The sequence below is a fragment of the Rutilus rutilus genome (genome assembly GCF_951802725.1).
Source record: "Rutilus rutilus genome assembly, chromosome: 7".
Classification (NCBI taxonomy): domain Eukaryota; kingdom Metazoa; phylum Chordata; class Actinopteri; order Cypriniformes; family Leuciscidae; genus Rutilus; species Rutilus rutilus.
The window spans coordinates 7240710-7265216 of NC_140221.1; the positions used below are offsets into that span (position 1 = coordinate 7240710).

At 37.6% G+C, this 24507-nt stretch overlaps 2 protein-coding genes across 2 annotated transcripts in view; one reads left to right on the forward strand and one right to left on the reverse strand.

Moving 5' to 3' along the window:
- Positions 1-73: 73 nt before the first annotated feature.
- Positions 74-5957, forward strand: rad51d (RAD51 paralog D). Its single transcript, XM_084415429.1, has 11 exons — positions 74-214; positions 319-406; positions 1040-1101; positions 1244-1362; positions 2808-2889; positions 3038-3172; positions 3763-3858; positions 3935-4025; positions 4102-4172; positions 4649-4807; positions 5523-5957. Exons 2-11 carry the CDS (start codon positions 325-327, stop codon positions 5619-5621), a joined length of 996 nt encoding a protein of 331 aa, XP_084271555.1. The 5' UTR covers positions 74-214; positions 319-324; the 3' UTR covers positions 5622-5957.
- Positions 5951-24507, reverse strand: part of lig3 (ligase III, DNA, ATP-dependent) — a 55189-nt gene continuing 36632 nt past the window's right edge. Inside the window, exons 20-21 of the mRNA XM_084415428.1 lie at positions 7470-7547; positions 5951-7000 (exon numbers count right to left, since the gene is read on the reverse strand). Coding sequence (XP_084271554.1) covers positions 6767-7000; positions 7470-7547 — 312 coding nt within the window. The 3' untranslated portion in view covers positions 5951-6766. The remainder of the gene's footprint in view (positions 7001-7469; positions 7548-24507) is intronic.

Consider the following 24507-nt stretch of genomic DNA (forward strand, 5'->3'; position numbering starts at 1 on the left):
CACAGTGCAAAGCCTGTCATTGGCTTATGTAAACCGACGGAGGCTGTGATTGGTCGGTGCTCCTGTCAATCACGCTGAACGCTGACTGGCGTTGAAATGTGGCGGGCGGCAATAAAGTCACGGAGATTACTCTCAAGATGTGATGATACTCAGAGGAACTCTAATGTGAAGAATACGTGTGTATGTGTGTCTTAATGGGCTTTCTAGCCATCTGGTGAGATCAAGTGTTTTGTTATTAGGATGCTTAACGTAGCGTTGTTATTACGTTACCTCTTTTTAATAACGTTGTTGTCGATTGTGTCCTCAAACTCTGTCCAGGGAGTCATGGTGATCTTGAGAGAAGGGATCTGCCCTGGAATAAACGAGGACTTCATTAAGGCTTTACAATCAGAGGACATCAGAACAGGTGTTGACTTTGAGCATTACACTGATAATTCATCCTTATGGCACTAACATGAAAAGCTATAGTACTACAATGGCTTTATGGGGATAAACCAACTACCACAGTAATATCACTGTAAAAATTAATTTCCACTTGTCCCTTTTTTTTCTCTTTTTGATGTCAGGATTATTTACTGTGCGATTGTGTTGGCCTCTTCTTTATTGTGTTGGAAATATAAATCTGCATATTGTATTATTAGTAGATACCTGTAGCTATTTTCTCATCCCCCAAGTGTTATTTTCCCTTATGAAACAAAATGTATTTTTCAAATGAGAATGAAAATGGAAAAAAATAAAAACCAATTTAAAATATTAATAAAACCATAATAGTATCTCAATAATACTAAAAATAACACTGCTTAGTAAGGAAAAGAGCTGCGTAAAGATTCTGTGGAATGTCTCCTTGTGTTCACAAGAAAAAAATGGCAGAGCATTCGAGTTTGGAATGACATAAAAAAAAAATAATAATAAGAGGTTTATTCATTGAACTATTGTTGCTGCTCAATCACTACAGTTGTCCCTATGGGGATTAATAAAGTTTACTCTGTTACTGTCTGTGGTCTTGAATTAATAATACATCCGTGTTTATTTCTTTCAGTTGAGGACTTTGTCTCATGTAACCCAGAAGAACTTGCAAAAAAGTGTTCATTGTCTTACAAGGTATGTGGAATGACTGTTTTTTTTTTTTTTGTGTAACGCCTATTCAGGCCTCATCTTTAATTTACCATTATCTAACACAAAGACAGTATAACTAAACTAAACTAAGCCAAGTTAACTAACTAAATACTGTCCTATCTTTCAGGCTCTAGTAGCTGTTCGGCGTGTGCTCTTGGCTCAGTGCACTGCTTTTCCAGTCTCTGGAGCTGATCTCTATGAAGAGCTCTTGAGCTCCACAGCTATTCTGTCCACCGGCAGTCCCAGGTCCCAAATATATATATGTGGAGGATTCGTAATATAATATAATATAATATAATAAATAGTTTGTATATACGCTACAGTTTAAAAGTTTGGGGTCACTATGATTTTTTTTTTTTTTTTTTAAAGAAATTAAATACTTTTATTCAGCAATGACACATTCAATTGATCAAAAGTGACATTTCATATTTTTATTTCATGCTGTTGTATTTCTATTAATGCTGTTGCAGTTTCCACAAAATTATTAAGCAGCTCAACTGTTTCAGTAGTTTTCAACACTGATAATAATAAGAAATATTTCTTAAGCATCATATCAGCATATTATAATGATTTCAGAAGGATAATGTGACACTAAAGACTGGAGTAATGATGCTGAAAGTTCATCACAGGAATAAATTACATCTTAAAATATATTCTAATAGAGAACAGTTCTTTTAAATTGTAACAATATTTCATAATCCGTGTTGGGGAAAGTTACTTTTAAATGTAATGCATTACAATATTGCGTTACTCCCTAAAAAAGTAACTAATTGTGCTACTTAGTTACTTTTTATGGAAAGTAATGAGTTATGCTACTTTTCCTCACCTGGGAATCCTCATCGGCTTGCTTGTGTGTGTTTTTAATAACAAAAAAGTTTTGGCAAATGTAAAGGCCCTTTCACACCAAAAAGGAAATGAGTAAGCCTAAGGCTGAAGGAAATGCAAATTCACGGCTGTTCAGTTTGAGGCCACAGCTCAAATAAACCTTTCAGCTGTGCTGCCATTTTGCAGGAGAAGAAAGTTCAATACTTTTACTTAAAAATTAAACACAAATGTGATCTTTATCTAAAGTCATTTTTGCTTTAATAGTATGGTTGAATTAGATCATTGAAGGTCAGCAGCAAAGACATTGGTTAATAAAGTGAAATTAAATGCATAAAGTATATTTGTATTATTTAATTAATGTCGGTTTGCATAATATTCAGAGTTTGCATATTACTGGTTTTAATCATTTTGAGGAATATTGTTTTTTTTTTTTTTTGCAAGTGAGACTAGTAAATGCATGCTCACATTTATTCTAGAACTACAATAACCATCATGTTCACACAGCACACACAACGCCTGGGGACAGGAGAGGTGTCAGTCATTAAAAGGAAAAACAAAGTAACTTGAGTTACTTGTGTGAAAAAGTAACTCAAATATTTTGCTGTAATTTTAAAAGTAATGTGATACTTGAAAAAAGTAATCTGATTACGTAACTCAAGTTACTTGTAATGCGTTACCTCCAACACTGTTCATAATATTACTGATTTTCCTATTTTTTTTATCAAATAAATGCAGCCTTGGTGAGCATAAGAGACTTCTTTAAAAAAAAACATGAACAACCCAACCCCAAATTTTTGAATGGTAGTGAATGTATTTTGTATTAAGTCTTTGTATTTTGTATTAAATCTGTGCTGTCTTCTCTTCAGTTTGGATAAACTGTTAGATTCTGGGCTGTACACAGGGGAAATAACTGAGCTGATAGGAAGTCCAGGGAGCGGGAAAACACAGGTGACCTTTTGTTCTGGAAACTCTTCTCAGTTGCTTGGTCCTGCTCCACAATGTCAAAGTCCACCTTGCTTTTATTACCTACTAGGGTTGGGTGGGCAAATGAATTGGTGTTCAACGATACTCTGTGTGTCTCTCAATCACTTTGTAGGTGTGTTTTAGTGTTGCGGTTAATATGTCCCACCAGCTGAAGCAGACTGTGTTTTACATTGACACAAGGGGTGGTGTGTGTGCCAACCGACTGCTTCAGATGCTACAAACCAGGACCCCTAATATGGAGGAGCAGGTGATCAAAGTCTAATTTATTAGTAGTGCTTGCTGTTGTATGTTCAATATTCCAGATTATTTAGCCATTTGTGTCAATGTTACATTTCCTCTTGTCCCTTCTTTTATAAAAAAAAAAAAAAAGCGACAGCGAGACGCGCACCATGGGAGTTAATGGGGATAAACCCTAAATCTTTAGCCACATAATGTTATATGATTTTAGTGTAAAAAAAAAATCACTTCGTAACCATTTCTGTCTGATTTTATATACAATTTTTCAACACCATAAGCCCTAAAACAACTGTAAAATTGATATAAAAAACATAATACAGAAGGTAACAATGGAGGTGCTTTTAGAAAATGAAAGCTTCACATTTTAATTCTCCAAAATTCACTTACATTTGACCAATTTACTTTTATTGTGAGCGCCTCTCTGTAACTTCCATTGTTACTTTTTTTTTTAATAGTATGTTTGTCAATATTTTTTACATTTTCTTTGTGAAAATCAACATTATTTCACAAATGCTGTCAAGCTTATTTTGTACTAAACCAGAATATGAATCTATAATTTACTGTCTTGTATCGTAATTGCTTTTCCTCTTCAATACATAGATGGAGGCACTTCAAAAAATCAAGGTGTTCAGAGTATTTGACGTCTTCTCTTTGCTCGCATGTCTTCAAAATCTAAGATCGAATGGGCTTCAGAAGGTAGGTTCTGTTCTGTGTGAAAGTCCATTGATTGCTAGAAGTGGTTGTTTGTAGTAGAGCTCTTGAATGTGCCCAGGCGTCTGTTGGAGGTGGTTCAGTCAAAGCGCTGATGGTGGATTCGGTCTCTGCTGTGCTCTCATCCATGCTCGGAGGGAAACAAAATGAGGGTATTTGTTTACAGTATTGCACAATACTTTATCATGATATCGTGCATCAGAAGTCAGTTCTGCTACTTTTCATCAGGTATGTCCCTGCTGATGCAAGTTGCTGGGGAGATGAAGATGATCGCCAAAGACTTCAACATTGCTGTGCTGGTATACACCTTTCTATTTCCTGTTTATATATATATATGTCGCCATTAATTGAAAATTCATCCTGTTTTGTAAATGCATGTTATAGATATTATTGTGAATGAATCATACATGTGTGTATATATAAGCATTTTTTATGTATTTATTTTTTATACCTTGCACTGTTATAATTAATGTCGTTACTTGATCTTCCGGTAAAAACGGGTCCACTTTTCTTACAATTGGCTCCACCAATTAACAACTGATTGAAAAAACCAAGTCCCCATCCTATTTTTTTTTTTTCCTTTTTCAATTATCCGTTTAACTCGGATGTGCGTCACAAAATGGAAAAAAGATCTGTCGCAACTTTACAGATCCTGAGCCAGTATTTAGAAATGTCTGGAAAGTCAAGGAAATCCATCCCACAGTGACTAGTTTATGACCAATTATCAAAATGTCCTTTGTAGTAGATACTGATATGGTGAAATCTTGCATTGAAGGTGACAAACCATGTGACCAAAGATGGAAATGGCCATTTGAAGGCTGGACTAGGCCAGTCGTGGAGCCATGTGCCACGCACACGTGTACTCCTGCAGAGAGTGGAGAACGCAGGGACTCCGTCCTTACGAACCGCAACTCTGACCAAATCGTCACGACAGGTGGTTTTAGGATAAATTGTCTAGATCAGGGGTCTCCAACCCTGCTCCTCAAGGGCTACCATCCTGTAGAGTTTAGCTCCAACCCTAATCCAACACACCTGAACCAGCTATTCAGTAGGAGTGTAATGTTTTCGGTTATTTTTTTATTTTTTTAAATCGAACCGTGCCGTTCTCCATACACTTGCACTGTGGTTCATCTTAAATATGATGTCGCATCTATAATATGGTTTGTTGTAAATAATGCATTAAACACAGACGTAGTTTGCCTTATGTATGTTTCGTTCGATGGATGCACATTTCGGGTTCCCAATACATTACAACAGTGATCAAAAAAGGTGGACAAAACAGTCGCTCTTAGTAAACTGTTCAATAGGAGTGCCAAATGCTCTAATATAACCAGTCATTTACGCCGTCATCACCCGGGTGTTGATAGCGCACGAGCGCAAGTGAGACCTGAACAGTACACGTTGCTATCTGTTGAAACTAATTAAGTCTTGCCAATTTAAACATTCATAAACCGAACCGTGAGTAATTTGAACAGTTAAGACTCCTACTATTCAGGGTATAGCAGGTAAGTGTGTTGGAGCAGGGTTGGAGCTGAAGTCGGTAGCCATTTAAAAAAATAAAATAATCTAGACCAATAAAATCTATACTGATTGGGTACACATGGAGCATTGCTACAATTCACTGTGTGTTTGCTTTTTTAAAACTTTAGGCTTGTCATCTGGTAGAGGAGTTTGATCTTTGTCACTGGTCTGAAGAGAGGAGCGCCTCCATTTCAGGCAAGAGGAAACTAGAAAGCAGTAAACCTTGACAGAAGTTCCACTCAGTGTTTTCATAGACAATACAAATGGCCATCCTTCTTTTGATTTCAAAGACTAGGAGGAATATTTAGAGTCAGTGTAAATATGTATATTATTTCTATGGACTTTTTCTTTGACAAGTGATAAGGAACATTTGTGTGTCTTTGTACTTTTCTTTTATGCGTTGAGGCCTTGCATTCTTTTTTAAATTAAAATCTTTTACATTATGTTGGCACCGTAATATTTTCTAAATGATGAATGGAGCAATGAGTAACTTAAATGGATGTTTTCCTCAGTACCAACTGTACAAATAAAAAAATTTATTTGTTTTTTTGCATTATGCCATCTCACCTCTGTGTGTCAGTATAAGTCCATAAATTATTGAGTGCACCTTACTGATTAGACAAGAAAAAACCCAATTCTGAAAATGAGTGTGCTTTACAGACACTCACACAATTACTCATAACTGCGGTTCCCTATCGCGTGCTAGACTGACTCGATTCAAGCACAAATCAGTTTCTTTGTGCATAAAAAGCTTGTTTTAATTAGAATGATTGGAGCATTTGAAATGACACGTAACTACCATTACTAAGCTAGAGGGCTCTTGCCCAATTTACTCTACACAATTATCCATTCCACAATCATGCCTCATGGCTGTTACCGTTGTATTATTAATCACTCGTCCTGTGCCCAAGAGCATTCTTCAGACAAACATCCTTGTCAAAACAGATAAATGACACTGTATAATGATGAAGTCATCAAAATCATTACACTTATTGACCTTCTTGAAGAATATGCTTAAGAAATGAGGGTCAGCATTAGTCAATGACACCAAAAAAAAGTTTAAAAATCATAAATATGAGAATCCATAGTGAGAAATCTCTCAATGTCAAAACCAACATAAACTTGAAAAGCTAGGAAACTTTAAAGTTTTTTAGTACAACATGTGTAATACCACAATGTGGTAAAGCTAACAAAAAAATATTTGGAGACATGGTTTAGAAAAAGTTCATTCAACTTGGTCTGCCATGACTGACAGCATTATTACTGTTGTTGCAGGTCTGGTGAAACAGGCATTTTTTCCAATGACATTGCTTGTTAGAGAACAGCAAACCTGAGGTTTGTGCTAGTGTCCTTTGAGCAGTCTCTATCTCGTTCAGCAGGGGGGGACCACCCTCCTCTTTCGGATGCATTCCCAGATCCAGTTGGAGGTGACCCTCTGGGCTGAACTGTCGTCCTCTGGCTCTTCCAGTGTATGTGTGGCTGAACCGGAGTCATACTGAGGCACCAGATCTCCATCGTACGCTAGGAAGTAACGTTGAAGCTTCTCAAAGTCCTGTACTGACTCTGGGAGGTAGAGCTTCACGCCTGTGAAAATGTCCAGTAGTGTCTGCAGGAAGATGGCAAGAGTGAAAACGTGTTAAGTGTGCACATTGCTTACACAAATTGAGGGAATCAATCAACCTACAAATGGTTATGTATAGTTAAGCTGAGATAGGAGCCGGAGGAAATATTTTAACAGCAAAATTCAGCTTCAAAGGGTCAGTTTACTGAAAAATTTAAATGTACTCACCCTCAAGTCATTCCAAACCTATAGGACACTTTCTTATGCAGAACACTAATGGCGTTGCTTTGAAAAATGTCCATGCAATTAAAGTCAATCGTGGGTCCAATGTGGTTTTGGACCCTATTGACTTTCATTACATGGACAAAAATTCAAAACATAATTCATACTTTTTCAAATGAACTGCACTAACAGAGCAATCTCAGCAGAGTTTGCTTTAATTGAACCAAACTAGCCAAGTGTGAACAAACCTTAAGTATAAAGTTCCAAAGCAAGCACAAGAGGTAAAACAAACCTTTTCATTCTTTGGGTCGGTTGTTTGAATCGACTTTAATTTGCTTTGTCCATTGCTGTGAGCAGGTTCTTTTTTTATCTGAAAGAAAGCAATATCACAGGATTTGAGGAGAGAGATGAACCAAAAACTGCATATATGAACATGATGTGACAATACAGACTAAACTTGTGTTCAGAGAACACACTTTACCATTTAAAAGTTTAGTTTTTTAACAAATGAATACTATTCAGCACGTTTGCATTAAATTGATGTCAGTAAAGACTTTTACAATGTTACAAAATAATTTCCATTTCAAATAAATGCTGTTCCTTTGAACTTTCTATTAATTAAAGAATCCTGTAACAAATATTACGCAGCCAAAGAGTATAGAAGCCCAAGAGGCGAAACTCAGATAGCAACAGTTGCCCCCATGACGTGACGGCGCGGCCGCCATTATGGACTGAAAACTGAAGGAAAATGCCGAAAAATAATGGGAGTCAATGGCACTGAAAAACTTGACATAACAAAAACTTAACATAACTAAATTTTTTCTGGCTGTCATATCTAAATATGAAAACAATTTAAAATACATTAATGAGGATGACCGAGGTTAAATGACGTTAAATGACAGAAAATATTCGTCTATGTGTTGGTTATGCATGGCCTAATTACCCTTAGGAAAATAGTATTTTGGGACAAAATATTACTATAGAAGTACTATAAGACGACTATAGAAATACTATAGCGGCTCTAGGATATTATAGAGGTATTACAGAACATAACATAGGCTACTTCTGTGATGTTCTGTAATACCTCTATAATATTTTAAAGCTGCTATAGTATTTATATAGTAGTCTTATCGTACTTCTGTAGTATGTCCCAAATTACTATAGTATTCCTATAAGATTACTATAATAATTTGTCCCAAAATACTATAAGATTCCTATAGTACTTTTTAGTAAGGGTATGTCCCCCACTGAATCGGCTTCATTAGCCTATACGGTTTGCAAAGATACAATTATAAAATTACTGCAAAACTTGAATCTATCAATATTTAGGGCCCGAGCACCGATGGTGTGAGGACCCTCTTGGAATTGCTCTGTTTATTATTAGGGCCCAAGCCCTGAAAGGGCGAAGGCCCTATTGTTTTCGGTAGGATTATTTATTATTATTATTATTTTGTCAACCTTTCGGGCACTTTTGGGGCTCTTAACATGCTCGAAAACTCTTGAAATTTTGCACACACGTCAGAACCCACGGCCATCAGGGCCTGACTGAAGCTGGTACCCGGGCGTGGCAGGGGGGCTCGACAGCGCCCCCTGGAATGGTGTCCGAAAACTTGGTCCATAAATCAAACATGCTTGCATATAATAATATGAAACTCAGTACACATATAGATCTCATCGGGCCGAACAACTTTCGTCCTCTAAGTTTTACGCTAGCTTTACGCTAGCCCAACAGGAAGTCGGCTATTATGGGTTGTTTGGAAACGCATGCTGTGGAATTTGAAATACTCCTCCTAGAAAATTCGTCCAATCACAACCAAACTCGGTCAGCATGAAGTCAAGACATTGAGGATGCTAAATTGCGGACGGATTTTTGATATCTCAAACGGTTTGGCCGTGGCGAGGAAACAAATTTATGGCGAATAAGGGACACAGGAAGTGTGTTATAACTTCTGCATACATTAACTGATCTTGATGAAACTTCCGCAGTGTGTTCGTTGTAAGAGGCCGATCACATGGATGTGACTATTGTGAGTCAAAGTTATAGCGCCACCAACTGGCAGCAGGAAGTGTGTCACTTTCAAAATGCTTTGAAATCACTCTCTTATTTTTACCCGATTTGCTTCAAACTTTATGTGTATAATGTAGACACACGGCAGATGTAGACCTGTGAAAGGTTTATTGATATCTTAAATACTGTTGCCGTGGCAACGCATCAAACTTTAATATTCTTTTCAGATGCTTTTGAGACTCTTAACATACTTGAAATTGGATGAAACTCGACAGACACATCACATTTATTAGCCAGTAGACATGTGCAAAGTTTCAGAAACGGGCGTGGTGAGGGGCTCAGTAGCGCCACCTTTAGTCAAAAATGGGGGCTTAGTTTTAAGTAGAGTCACAAAAATCGTTATGTATATTGTTCTCATCAAGCCGGACAACTTTCTAATTCACACTTATTAGCTCAGAGCAACAGGAAGTCAGATATTTTGGTTTGAATGTGATTTTTTGGAGAATTTTCTCTCTCTCTCTCTCTGTCTCTGTGTGTGTGAGGGGTGGGAGGGAATTTCCAATTGATTTCAGTGTGTTTCAAGGTTTCAGGGGCTTTTGGGGCCCTTAACGTGCTCGAAAACTCTTGAAACTTTGCACACAGGTCAGAACTCGCGGCCATCAGGGCCGGGCTGAAGCTGGTACCCGGGTGTGGCAGGGGGGCTCAACAGCGCCCCCTTGAACGGGATTCTAAAACTAGATCCATATATCAAACACACTTGCATGTAATGATATGAAACTCGGTACACATATAGATCACATCGGGCTGAACAACTTTCGTGCTCTAAGTTTTACGCCAGCCCAACAGGAAGTCGGAAATTATGGGTTGTTTGGAGAACGCTTGCTGTGGAATGCGAAGTACTCCTCCTAGAGAATTCATCCAATCCCCACCAAACTCGGTGTGCATGAAGTCAAGACATTGAGGATTCTAAATTGCGGACGGATTTTTGATATCTCGAACGGTTTGGCCGTGGCGAGGAAACGAATTTATGGCGAGAAAAGAGAAACACGAAGTGGTATAACTTCTGCATACATTAACGGATCTTGATGAAACTTCACCAGTGTGTTCGTGGTAAGAGGCCGATCAGATGGATGTAACTATTGTGAGTCAAAGTTATAGCGCCACCAACTGGCAGCAGGAAGTGTGTCACTTTCAAAATGCTTTTGACAAAAGTGGGGGGGTTAGTTTTACCCACAGTTTTAAAAATCAGTACGTACATTGGTCTCATCGAGCCGGACAACTTTCTAATATATAGTTATTAGCTTCGACCAATAGGAAGTCAGATATTTTGGTTTGAATGTGGATTTATTTGCAAATTCAGCCTCTGCTTTTTACCCACTCCTGCTAAGTGTTTTTTTTTTTTATTCACACCAACTTTTTTAACACGATGAAAATACATTAAAGATGCTAAATTGTGAACGGATATTAAATATTTCAAACGGTTTTGACATGGCGAGGGATTAAAATAATGTCAAAAAAGGAATCAGAAAACATCTCATATATTCTTAAAATTTAATTATACACCATTTATTTTTATATAAAATTATACAAAAAAATTAGAACTAAACCTATTTTATTCTGTTTTTGCAATTCAAAAAGTATGAAAAAGTTAAAAACAGGCTATTTAGTGCTATTTGTTTCAACAAAAAAGCAAACATAGGGCTATACTGCCCTCTTGTGTCCAAAAGGATATAAAAATAGTATATAAAACGTTTTACTAGGTAGGCCTATTGTATTTAAATATAAATTTATTAGGTATATGACTGTGAGGATATTTTCCCATCGGTTAAGCGACGTGTGACACGAGCGGGTGCTTTTAAATCGCTAATATAAAAGTGAAAGTAAAAAAACGGACGTCCGCACGGACATTGATAATGGTGCACGTTGGAAAGAATGATACTTTTAAACATAACACTAAACCGCCATTAGGTGTCGCCAGGCGACCATCTTAATGAGCGAGTCATTGATTCATTCGTTCAAACGATTCATTCCAATGACTGAGTCATTCATGATTGAGACAGATGTTTATGGATTGACCATTGAATCTTTGAGTCAAGCGATTCGTTTCAAAATGCTGAATCATTCAGTAATGAGAAAACAAGTTGCTGTGATCTTTGTTTAACTATTTTTGCTGCTGAAACAGAACAAAAACAGTCAATATTGCATCTAAAATGTAAGTGACTTAATTGTAACTGTTTATTAACCTGTTGTATGAAATCAATGTCACAGTTTCAATCGTGATTGTATTCAGGAAATAGTTGCCTACTCGTCAAGTGAGGTTGCTTAACTCTATCATATGTTATAAAATATATAAAAACTCCATATTTGTAATTTTTATAGTCAGTATGTTGTTAACTGGGTTGCTTTTTTGTGTGCTGCGCTCATTTGTTTACAATTCTCCTGGAGAAGCAGCATGAGCCTCAGCAGTGCAACCTTGTTACCATTGATCAGTAATACATTTATTATTAACTGCTGATTGCAACTTAAAATGAATGTAATGAAATTAGAATAATCTCTCGTTTTAGTGATTCCCAAGTTATTTTTTTGTTATTGACGTTCTAATCAGGCTATACTTTGGTCGGGCAAGTAAAATTCTCTTTCAGGTAGGCCTATTGTATTTATATATAAATATATTAGGGATGTGACTGTGATAAAATTTTCCCACCGGTTAATCGACATGTGACACCGCTGAGGGCTTTTAAATCGCTAACTATAGTATACTATATACTAGTAAAATACAGACGTCCGCACAGACATTGATAATGGTGCGGAGTAGAGCGAGCATTTTCAATGTATTCCTATGGATGTAGGAATTAACTAAAACATTTTATTTATGTTTTTGTGTCCACTGTTCAACCGCAACCGCGTCACACACACATTCCAGAATTGCAATCTTGACATTCATTATAGCCCTAATACAATATAATAATAAAAATAGTCAACCTAACATAAACGAATTACACTGCTCTGTTTAAATAGTCAGTAGTACAATCTGTACCATTCACAGTAAGCAGAGCTCCACTGTGATGTTTCCAAGCACATTTTTGCGCGTGTGAAGAGGATGATTTTTTCCATCGATATTGGAACACGAGTGAAGTACAAAGCCTATAATAAAGAATAGTTTAGCATCCAAATACATCGCAAAAATTGAAACATTTTGATTCTAATGAGAGGGTTACGTGAGACCAACACTTCTTACTTTCGTTTTTATTTTTACATTAAATTTAAAGGATTTGTTGTGGAATATTTTGAGTGTATCATAAAATCAGAATAAGGTAATACAAGTAATATGTTCTGTCTTATAAATATATATATATATATATATATATATATATATATATATATATGTGTGTGTGTGTGTGTGTGTGTATATATATATATATATATATATATATAAATATAGCTGCGAGCAGCGATGGAGGGCCAAAGCCGGTGGCACCGCCATCCCCGGTGCCTTTAGTTACCTAAAGGCACCGGGGATGGCGGTGCCACCGGCTTGGGCCCGCAATCGCTGCTTGCAGCTATATTTATTATTATTATTATTGTTCTTCAAGGGTTCGGGGGCTTTTGGGGCCTTTAACGTGCTCAAAAACTCATGAAACTTTGCACGCAGGTCAGAACCCGCGGCCATTAGGGCCGGGCTGAAGCTGGTACCCGGGCGTGGCAGGGGGGCTCAACAGCGCCCCCTAGAACACAATCTTAAATCTTGGACACATACAAGAACGTATTAGTATGAAACTCGGTACACATATAGATCTCATCGGGCCGAACAACTTTCGCACTCTAAGTTATTAGCTCTGCCCAACAGGAAGTCAGCTATTATGGGTTGTTTGAAAAACGCATGCTGTGGAATTTAATGTACTCCTCCTAGGGAATTGATCCGATCCACACCAAACTCGGTCAGCATGAAGTCAAGACATTGAGGATGCTAAATTGCGGACGGATTTTTGATATCTCGAACGGTTTGGCCGTGGCGATGAAACGAATTTATAGCGAGAAAAGATAAACAGGAAGTGTGTTATAACTTCTGCATACATTAACTGATCTTGATAAAACTTCAGCAGTGTGTTCGTGGTCAGAGGCCGATCACATTGATGTGACTATTGTGAGTCAAAGTTATAGCGCCACCAACTGGCAGCAGGAAGTGTGTCACTTTCAAAATGCTTTGAAATCACCCTCTTATTTTTACCCGATTTGCTTCAAACTTTATGTGTATAATGTAGACACACGGCAGATGTAGACCTGTGAAAGGTTTATTGATATCTTAAATACTGTTGCCGTGGCAACGCATCAAACTTTAATATTCTTTTCAGATGCTTTTGAAACTCTTAACATACTTGAAATTGGATGAAACTCGACAGACACATCACATTTATTAGCCGGTAGACATGTGCAAAGTTTCAGAAACGGGCGTGGTGAGGGGCTCAGTAGCGCCACCTTTAGTCATAAATGGGGCGGTTAGTTTTATCAACAGCAACAAAACTTGGTATGTGTATTGTTCTCATCAAGACGGACAACTTTCTAATTGACATTAACCATCTCCGACCAACAGGAAGAGAGATATTTTGGTTTGAATGTGGATTTTCTGAAGAATTTTCTCTCCCTCTCTCTGTGTCTCTGTGTGTGTGAGGGGAGGGGGGGATTTGACTCTTGCTTTTATATTGTTAATCAAGGTTTCAGGGGCTTTTGGGGTCCTTAACGTGCTCAAAAACTCTTGAAACTTTGCACACAGGTCAAAACCCACGGCCATCAGGGCCGGGCTGAAGCTGGTACCCGGGCGTGGCTGGGGGGCTCAACAGCGCCCCCTTGAACGGGGTTCTAAAACTTGATCCATATATCAAACACGCTCGCATGAATTAATATGAAACTCGGTACACATATAGATCTCATCGGGCCGAACAACTTTACCCCGGTCAAGTTTTACGCCAGCCCAACAGGAAGTCGGCTATTATGGGTTGTTTGGAAAACGCTTGCTGTGGAATGTGAAATACTCCTCCTAGAAAATTCACCGTGTCCCCTTCAAACTCGGTGTGCATGTAGTCAAGACTTTGAGGATGCTAAATTGCGGACGGATTTTTGATATCTCGAACGGTTTGGCTGTGGCGAGGAATCGAATTTATGGCGAGAAAAGAGAAACACGGAAGTGGAATAACTTCTGCATACATTAACTGATCTTGATGAAACTTCAGCAGTGTGTTCGTGGTAAGAGGCCGATCAGATGGATGTAGCTATTGTGAGTCAAAGTTATAGCGCCACCAACTGGCAGCAGGAAGTGTGTCACTTTCAACATGCTTTAGACAAAAGTGGGGGGGTTAGTTTTAACTACAGTAAAGAAAAAATAGTTTTTATATTGTTCTCATCAAGCCGGACAACTTTCTAGTTTACATTCAATAGCTCTGGCCATCAGGAAGTCAGATATTTTGGTCTGAATGTGATTTTTTTTGCAAAATCAGCCTCTGAATTTTTAGCCACTCCTCTTAAACTATTTATTTTATTCGTACCAAACTTTTTCAACATGATGAAACTACATTAAATATGCTAAGTTGTGAATGGATAATAAATATCTCAAACGGTTTTGCTATGGCGAGGGATTAATGTCCAAAAAGGAAACACTAAAAATCTTCTAAAAATGTAATTATATACCATTTATTTCTATATAAAAGTATACAAATATCACAACTAAACCCATTTTATTCTGTTTTTGCAATTCAAGAAGAATGAAAAAGTTAAAAACAGGCTATTTAGTGCTATTTGGTTCAACAAAAAAGCAAACATAGGGCTATACTGCCCTCTTGTGTCCAAAAGGACATCAAAATAGTATATAAAACTTTTTACCAGGTAGGCCAATATTGTATTTAAATATACATTTATTAGGTATGTGTCTGAGGATATTTTCCCACCGGTTAATCGACGTGTGACACGAGTGGGTGCTTTTAAATCGCTAATATAAAAGTGAAAGTAAAAAAACGGACGTCCGCACGGACATTGATAATGGTGCACGTTGGAAAGAATGATACTTTTAAACATAACACTAAACCGCCATTAGGTGTCGCCAGGCGACCATCTTAATGAGCGAGTCATTGATTCATTCGTTCAAATGATTCGTTCCAATGACTGAGTCATTCATGATTGAGACAGATGTTTATGGATTGACCATTGAATCTTTGAGTCAAGTGATTCGTTTCAAAATGCTGAATCATTCAGTAATGAGAAAACAAGTTGCTGTGATCTTTGTTTAACTATTTTTGCTGCTGAAACAGAACAAAAACAGTCAATATTGCATCTAAAATGTAAGTGACTTAATTGTAACTGTTTATTAACCTGTTGTATGAAATCAATGTCACAGTTTCAATCGTGATTGTATTCAGGAAATAGTTGCCTACTCGTCAAGTGAGGTTGCTTAACTCTATCATATGTTATAAAATATATAAAAACTCCATATTTGTCATTTTTATAGTCAGTATGTTGTTAACTGGGTTGCTTTTTTGTGTGCTGCGCTCATTTGTTTACAATTCTCCTGGAAAAGCAGCATGAGCCTCAGCAGTGCAACCCTGTTACCATTGATCAGTAATACATTTATTATTAACTGATGATTGCAACTTAAAATGAATGTAATGAAATTAGAATAATCTCTCGTTTTAGTGATTCCCAAGTTATTTTTTTGTTATTGACGTTCTAATCAGGCTATACTCTGGTCGGGCAAGTAAAATTCTCTTTCAGGCAGGCCTATTGTATTTATATATAAATATATTAGGGATGTGACTGTGATAACATTTTCCCACCGGTTAATCGACGTGTGACACCACTGAGCGCTTTTAAATCGCTAACTATAGTATACTATATACTAGTAAAATACAGACGTCCGCACAGACATTGATAATGGTGCGGAGTAGAGCGAGCATTTTCAATTTATTCCTATGGATGTAGGAATTAACTAAAACATTTTATTTATGTTTTTGTGTCCACTGTTCAACCGCAACCGCGTCACACACACACACACATTCCAGAATTGCAATCTTGACATCACAGCCTGTTCATTATAGCCCTAATACAATATAATAATAAAAATAGTCAACCTAACATAAACGAATTACACTGCTCTGTTTAAATAGTCAGTAGTACAATCTGTACCATTCACAGTAAGCAGAGCTCCACTGTGATGTTTCCAAGAACATTTTTGCGCGTGTGAAGAGGATGATTTTTTCCATCGATATTGGAACACGAGTGAAGTACAAAGCCTATAATAAAGAATAGTTTAGCATCCAAATACATCGCAAATATTGAAACATTTTGATTCTAATGAGAGGGTTACGTGAGACCAACACTGCTTACTTTCGTTTTTATTTTTACATTAAATTTAAAGGATTTGTTGTGGAATATTTTGGGTGTATCATAAAATCAGAATAAGGTAAGACAAGTAAAATTTTCTGTCTTATATTTATATATATATATATATATATATATATATATATATATATATATAAATATATATATATATATATATATATATATATGTGTGTGTGTGTGTGTGTGTGTGTATATATATATATATATATATAAATATAGCTGCGAGCAGCGATGGAGGGCCAAAGCCGGTGGCACCGCCATCCCCGGTGCCTTTAGGTAACTAAAGGCACCGGGGTGGCGGTGCCACCGGCTTGGGCCCGCAATCGCTGCTCGCAGCTATATTTATTATTATTATTATTCTTCTCCGCATTGAATTGCATTTTTGAGGGCCTAAACATGCGCGAAAACTCACGAAACTTTGCACACGCGTCAGAACTGGCGAAAATTTACATCTGATATAGATTTCAGAATTGGACGGGGCAAAATGGCTCGATAGCGCCACCTATAAAAGTTCAACGGAGTGCGCCTCCCGCAACGTTCAACGTACATGCACGAAATTCGGTACATACGTGTAATGACCTAATACCTACAAAAAAGTCTCTTGGAGCATAGCCCTAAACACAACAGGAAGTCAGCCATTTTGAACTTCCTCTCAGATTTTTGTGCAGTTTTTGCCATTTTCAGGCCTCGTACTTTAACGAACTCCTCCTACAGTTTTAATCTGATCATCTTCAAATTTGGTGAGTGTAATCTTAAGGCCTTTGCGACGTTAAATTGCGAAGATCTTGAGTTTTCGTCGAAGGGCGGGTCCTCGGCGGCCTTACAAATTTCGATGTTTCGCCATGAAACAGGAAGTTGCTGTAACTCAGGCATGGAATGTCCTATCTGCCCCAAACTTCACACGTTTGATAAGAGTTCTGTCCTGAACACATGGCCATGCTCATATTCAGTTATAGTCATAGCGCCACCTGCTGGCAACAGGAAGTGACATGTTTAACACTGTTATGGACTCCTAATAACATATAAAAAAGTGCCAGCAAGTGCTAAACATGCTAACAACATACTAGAAGCATGCTAAAACATGCTAGCAAACTCTTAGCTAAGTGCTAAAGCATGCTATTATTGCAATTAAATAGGAATTTGCTGTAACTCAGGCATGGAATGTCCAATCTGCCCCAAACTTCACACTTTTGATAAGCGTTCTGTCCTGAACACATCTACATGAGAATATTCAGTTATAGTAATAGCGCCACCTACTGGCAACAGGAAGTGTCATGTTTAACACGTTGATGCCATTCTAGCAACAAGTTAAAAATGCCATTGAGGTCTAAACATGCTAGAAACATGTTAAAACATGCTAGCTAATGTTAAAACATGCTAGCAATACTTAGCTAAGTGGTAAAGCATGCTAATTCAATGAAACAGGATGTTGTTGTTACTCAAGAAGGCAATGTCCAATATGCGCCAAACTTCACACTTTTAATAAACGTTCTGTCCTGAACACATGACCATGCTCATATTCAGTTACAGTCATAGTGCCACCTGCTGGCAACAGGAAGTGACATGTTAAACACTGTTGTGGACATATAAAAACATATAAAAAAGTGCCAGAAAGTGCTAAACATGCTAACAACATACTAGAAACATGCTAAAACATGCTAGCAAACACTTAGCTAAGTGCTAAAGCATGCTATTGCTGCAATTAAATAGGAATTTGCTGTAACACAGGCATGGAATGTCCAATCTGCCCCAAACTTCACACGTTTGATAAGAGTCATGGCCTGAACACATCTACATGAGAATATTCAGTTATAGTAATAGCGCCACCTGCTGTCAACAGGAAGTGACATGTTTAACACTGTTGTGGTCTCCTAATAACATATATAAAAGAGCCAGCAAGTGCTAAACAGGTTAGCAACATACTAGAAACATGCTAGCAAACACTTAGCTAAGTGATAAAGCATGCTATTACTGCAATTAAATAGGTATTTGCTGTAACTCAGGCATGGAACGTCCAATCTGCCCCAAACTTCACATGTTTGATAAGAATCATGGCCTGAACGCATGCCTATGCTCAAATTCAGTTATAGTAATAGCGCCACCTACTGGCAACAGGAAGTGACATGTTTAACACGTTGATGCCGTTCTAGCAACATGTTAAAAATGCCATTGAGTTCTAAACATGCTAGAAACATATTAAAACATGCTAGCAATACTTAGCTAAGTGCTAAAGCATGCTAATTCAATGAAACAGGACTTTGTTGTTACTCAAGAAGGCAATGTACAATCTACCCCAAACGTCACACGTTTGATAAGAGTTATCTCTTGAACACATGTCCATGCTCATATTTAGTTATAGTCATAGCGCCACCTGCTGGCAACAGGAAGTGACGTTTAACACTGTTCTTGATTCCTAATAACATATAAAAAAATGCCAGTAGGTGCTAAACATCCTACCAACATACTAGAGACATGCTAAAACATAATAGCAAACACTTAGCTAAGTGCTAAAGAATGATATTACTGCAATTAAATATGAATTTGCTGTAACTCAGGCATGGAATGTCCAATCTGCCCCAAACTTCACACTTTTGATAAGCGTTCTGTCCTGAACACATGACCATGCTTATATTCAGTTATAGTCATAGCGCCACCTGCTGGCAACAGGAAGTGACATGTTTAACACTGTTGTGGACTCCTAATAACATATAAAAAAGTGCCAGCAAGTGTTAAACATGCTAACAACATACTAGAAACATGCTAAAAATGCTAGCAAACTCTTAGCCAAGTGCTAAAGCATGCTATTATTGCAATTAAATAGGAATTTGCTGTAACTCAGGCATGGAATGTCCAATCTGCCCCAAACTTCACACTTTTGATAAGAGTCATGGCCTGAACACATCTACATGAGAATGTTCAGTTATAGTAATAGCGCCACCAACTGGCAACAGGAAGTGACATGTTTAACACGTTGATGCCGTTCTAGCAACATGTTAAAACATGCTAACAATGCTTAGCTAAGTTCTAAAGAATGCTAATTCAATGAAACATGACTTTGTTGTTACTCAAGAAGGCAATGTCCAATTTGCACCAAACTTCACATGTTTGATAAGAGTTCTGTCCTGAACACACATCCATGCTCATATTCAGTTATAGTCATAACGCCACCTACTGGCAACAGAAACTGACATGGTTAACACCGTAATGCAGTACTAACCACATAATTATTGTGTACTAAGCATGCTAGAAACAGACTGAACATGCTAGCAACACTTAGCTGAGTCATGAAGCATGCTATTATGACCATTATACAAAACATTTTGTAACTGACTTTGACATACTCTTACTATATATACCTCCTTAAATGTACATTTCCCAACCATGCTCTGCCTTCCTAAAGCCACCGAGTGTTGATGGCACGGGTGCGAGGGCCCTTTCATCGCTGCTTGCAGCTTTAATTAGGGCCCGAGCACCGATGGTGTGAGGACCCTCTTGGAATTGCTCTGTTTATTAGGGCCCAAGCCCTGAAGGGGCGAAGGCCCTATTGTTTTCGTTAGGATTATTAGGGCCCGAGCACCGATGGTGTGAGGACCCTCTTGGAATTGCTCTGTTTATTATTATTATTAGGGCCCGAGCACCGATGGTGAGAGGACCCTATTGTTTTTGCTCCGTTTATTATTATTAGGGCCCGAGCACCGATGGTGAGAGGACCCTATTGTTTTTGCTCCGTTTATTATTAGGGCCCGAGCACCGATGGTGTGAGGACCCTCTTGGAATTGCTCTGTTTATTAGGGCCCAAGCCCTGAAAGGGCGAAGGCCCTATTGTTTCCGGTAGGATTATTTATTATTATTATTATTATTATTTTGTCAACCTTTCGGGCACTTTTGGGGCTCTTAACATGCTCGAAAACTCTTGAAATTTTGCACACACGTCAGAACCCGCGGCCATCAGGGCCGGACTGAAGCTGGTACCCGGGCGTGGCAGGGGGGCTCGACAGCGCCCCCTGGAACGGGATCCGAACACGTGTCCATAAATCAAACACGCTTGCATGTTATAATATGAAACTGGGTACACATATAGATCTCATCCGGCCGAACAACTTTCGTGCTCTAAGTTTTACGCCAGCCAAACAGGAAGTTGGCTATTTAGCGTTGTTTGGAAACGCATGCTGTGGAATTTAATGTACTCCTCCTAGGGAATTCATCGATTCGCCTCCAAACTCGGTGTGCATGAAGTCAAGACATTGAGGATGCTAAATTGCGGACGGATTTTTGATATCTCGAACGGTTTGGCCGTGGCGAGGAAACAAATTTATGGCGAAAAAATGAAACAGGAAGTGTGTTATAACTTCTGCATACATTAACTGATCTTGATGAAACTTCAGCAGTGTGTTCGTTGTAAGAGGCCGATCGCACAGATGTGACTATTGTGAGTCAAAGTTATAGCGCCACCAACAGGCAGCAGGAAGTACATCACTTTCAAAATGCTTTGAAATCAGTGTCTTATTTTTACCCGATTTGCTTCAAACTTTATGTGTACAATGTAGACACACGGCAGATGTAAACCTGTGAAAGGATTATTGATATCTTAGATACTGTTGCCGTGGCAACGCATCAAACTTTAATATTCTTTTTTGATGCTTTTGAGACTCTTAACATACTTGAAATTGCATGAAACTCAACAGACACATCACATTTATTAGCTAGTAGACATGTGCAAAGTTTCAGAAACGGGGGTGGTGGAATGGCTCAGTAGCGCCACCTTTAGTCAAAAATGGGGGGTTTAGTTTTTCCTAGAATCACAAAACTTGGTATGTGTATTGTTCTCATCAAGACGGACAACTTTCTAATTTACATGAACCATCTCCGACCAACAGGAAGAGAGATATTTTGGTTTGAATGTGGATTTTCTGAAGAATTTTCTCTCCCTCTCTCTGTGTCTGTGTGTGTGTGAGGGGAGGGGGGGATTTGACTATTGCTTTTATATTGTTAATCAAGGTTTCAGGGGCTTTTGGGGTCCTTAACGTGCTCAAAAACTCTTGAAACTTTGCACACAGGTCAGAACCCACGGACATCAGGGCCGGGCTGAAGCTGGTACCCGGGCGTGGCTGGGGGGCTCAACAGCGCCCCCTTGAACGGGGTTCTAAAACTTGATCCATATATCAAACACGCTCGCATGAATTAATATGAAACTCGGTACACATATAGATCTCATCGGGCCGAACAACTTTACCCCGGTCAAGTTTTACGCCAGCCCAACAGGAAGTCGGCTATTATGGGTTGTTTGGAAAACGCTTGCTGTGGAATGTGAAATACTCCTCCTAGAAAATTCACCGTGTCCCCTTCAAACTCGGTGTGCATGTAGTCAAGACTTTGAGGATGCTAAATTGCGGACGGATTTTTGATATCTCGAACGGTTTGGCTGTGGCGAGGAATCGAATTTATGGCGAGAAAAGAGAAACACGGAAGTGGAATAACTTCTGCATACATTAACTGATCTTGATGAAACTTCAGCAGTGTGTTCGTGGTAAGAGGCCGATCAGATGGATGTAGCTATTGTGAGTCAAAGTTATAGCGCCACCAACTGGCAGCAGGAAGTGTGTCACTTTCAACATGCTTTTGACAAAAGTGGGGGGGTTACTTTTAACTACAGTAAAGAAAAAATAGTTTGTATATTGTTCTCATCAAGCCGGACAACTTTCTAATTTACATTCAATAGCTCTGGCCATCAGGAAGTCAGATATTTTGGTCTGAATGTGAATTTTTTTGCAAAATCAGCCTCTGAATTTTTAGCCACTCCTCTTAAACTATTTATTTTATTCGTACCAAACTTTTTCAACATGATGTAACTACATTAAATATGCTAAATTGTGAATGGATAATAAATATCTCAAACGGTTTTGCTATGGCGAGGGATTAAAGTAAAAATCTTCTAAAAATGTAATTATATACCATTTATTTCTATATAAAAGTATACAAATATCACAACTAAACCCATTTTATTCTGTTTTTGCAATTCAAGAAGAATGAAAAAGTTAAAAACAGGCTATTTAGTGCTATTTGGTTCAACAAAAAAGCAAACATAGGGCTATACTGCCCTCTTGTGTCCAAAAGGACATCAAAATAGTATATAAAACTTTTTACCAGGTAGGCCAATATTGTATTTAAATATACATTTATTAGGTATGTGTCTGAGGATATTTTCCCACCGGTTAATCGACGTGTGACACGAGTGGGTGCTTTTAAATCGCTAATATAATAGTGAAAGAAAAATAATGATAATGTTGCACACACAAATCACACACATGTGGGAAAGAATGATGCTTTTAAACAACACTAAACCGCCATTAGGTGTCGCCAGGCATCCATCTTAATAAGCGAGTCATTGATTCATTTGTTCAAACGATTCGTTCGAATGAGTCGATCATGATTAAGACAGATGTTTATGGATTGATCATTCAATCTTTGAGTCAACCGATTCGTTAAAAATGCTGAATCGTTCAGTTATGAGAAAACACGTGATGCGTGATGGTTCTGCCGTGATCTTTGTTTAACTATTTTCGCTGCTGAAACAGAACAAAAACAGTCAACATTGCATCTAAAATGTAAGTGACTTAATTGTAACTGTTTATTAACCTGTTGTATGAAATCTAGGGGTGGGAGAAAAAATTGATTCTTAGATGCATCGCGATGCGGACGTGGACGATTCTGAATCGATTCACAAATGTCAAAAAATCGATTCTCTAAAAAAATATTTTTCTAATAACGTAATATTGACGGAAGGCAAAAGGCGGAACTCTAAGCGGACGTGCGTGCAGTCTGTGGCGCGCACATAACAGAGAAGTTTCTTCTGCTCACCAAGGCTGCATTTATTTGATTAAAAATACAAACAAAAACAGTAATATTGTAAAATAGTATTCCAATTTAAAACAGCTGCTTTCTATTTTAATATATTTTAAACTGTTATTTATTCCTGTGATCAAAGCTGAGTTTTCAGCATCATTACTCCAGTCGTCACTGTCACTTGATCCTTTAGAAATTATTCTAATATGATGATTGATACTCAAGAAACATTCATTATTATTTTAAATGTCGAAAACAGTTGTTTACAGTCTTTGATGAATAGAAAGTTCAAAAGAACAGCATTTATCTGAAATCTAAAGCTTTTGTAACGTTAAACACTACCGCTCAAAAGTTTGTGGTTAGTAATAATTAAAATTTTATTTTTGGGGGAAAGAAATAAAATAAATCAGTACTTTTATTTATGAAGGATGAGTTAAACTGATCAACAGTTACAGTAAAGACATTTATAATGTTAAAAATATATATATTTGAAATATATGCTGTTCTTTTGAACTTTACATTCATCAAAGCATTTAAAAAAAAAAAATCTGTACACAACTGTTTTCAACATTGAAAATAATAATGAATATTTATTGAGCATCAATCATCATATTAGTATGACTTCTGAAGGATCATGTGACACTGAAGACTGGAGTAATGATGCTGAAAACTCAACTTTGATCACAGAAATGAATTACTATGTAAAATATTTTAAAATTAAAAACAGCTGTTTTAAATTGGAATAATATTTCACAATATTACTGTTTTTGTTTGTATTTTTAATCAATAAATGCAGCCTTGGTGAGCAGAAGAGACTTCTCCTAAAAACATTAAAAATCTTACTGACCCCAAACTTTTGAACAATAATATATATATATATATATATATATATATATATATATACATATATATGTATGTGTGTATGTATGTATGTATGTATATATATATATATATATATATATATATATATATAAATATAGCTGCGAGCAGCGATGGAGGGCCAAAGCCGGCGGTACCGCCACCCCGGTGCCTTTAGGTAACTAAAGGCACCGGGGTTGCGGTGCCACCGGCTTGGGCCCGTAATCGCTGCTCG

Bases quoted from the DNA above. Each gene is read 5' to 3' on its own strand.
- rad51d (XM_084415429.1), top strand. From the start codon at position 325: ATGGTGATCTTGAGAGAAGGGATCTGCCCTGGAATAAACGAGGACTTC. The intron at 1,363-2,807 runs GTCCCAAATATA...TCTTCTCTTCAG, and splicing joins CTGTCCACCGGCAGTCCCAG to TTTGGATAAACTGTTAGATT. The intron at 4,173-4,648 runs GTATACACCTTT...CTTGCATTGAAG, and splicing joins ACTTCAACATTGCTGTGCTG to GTGACAAACCATGTGACCAA.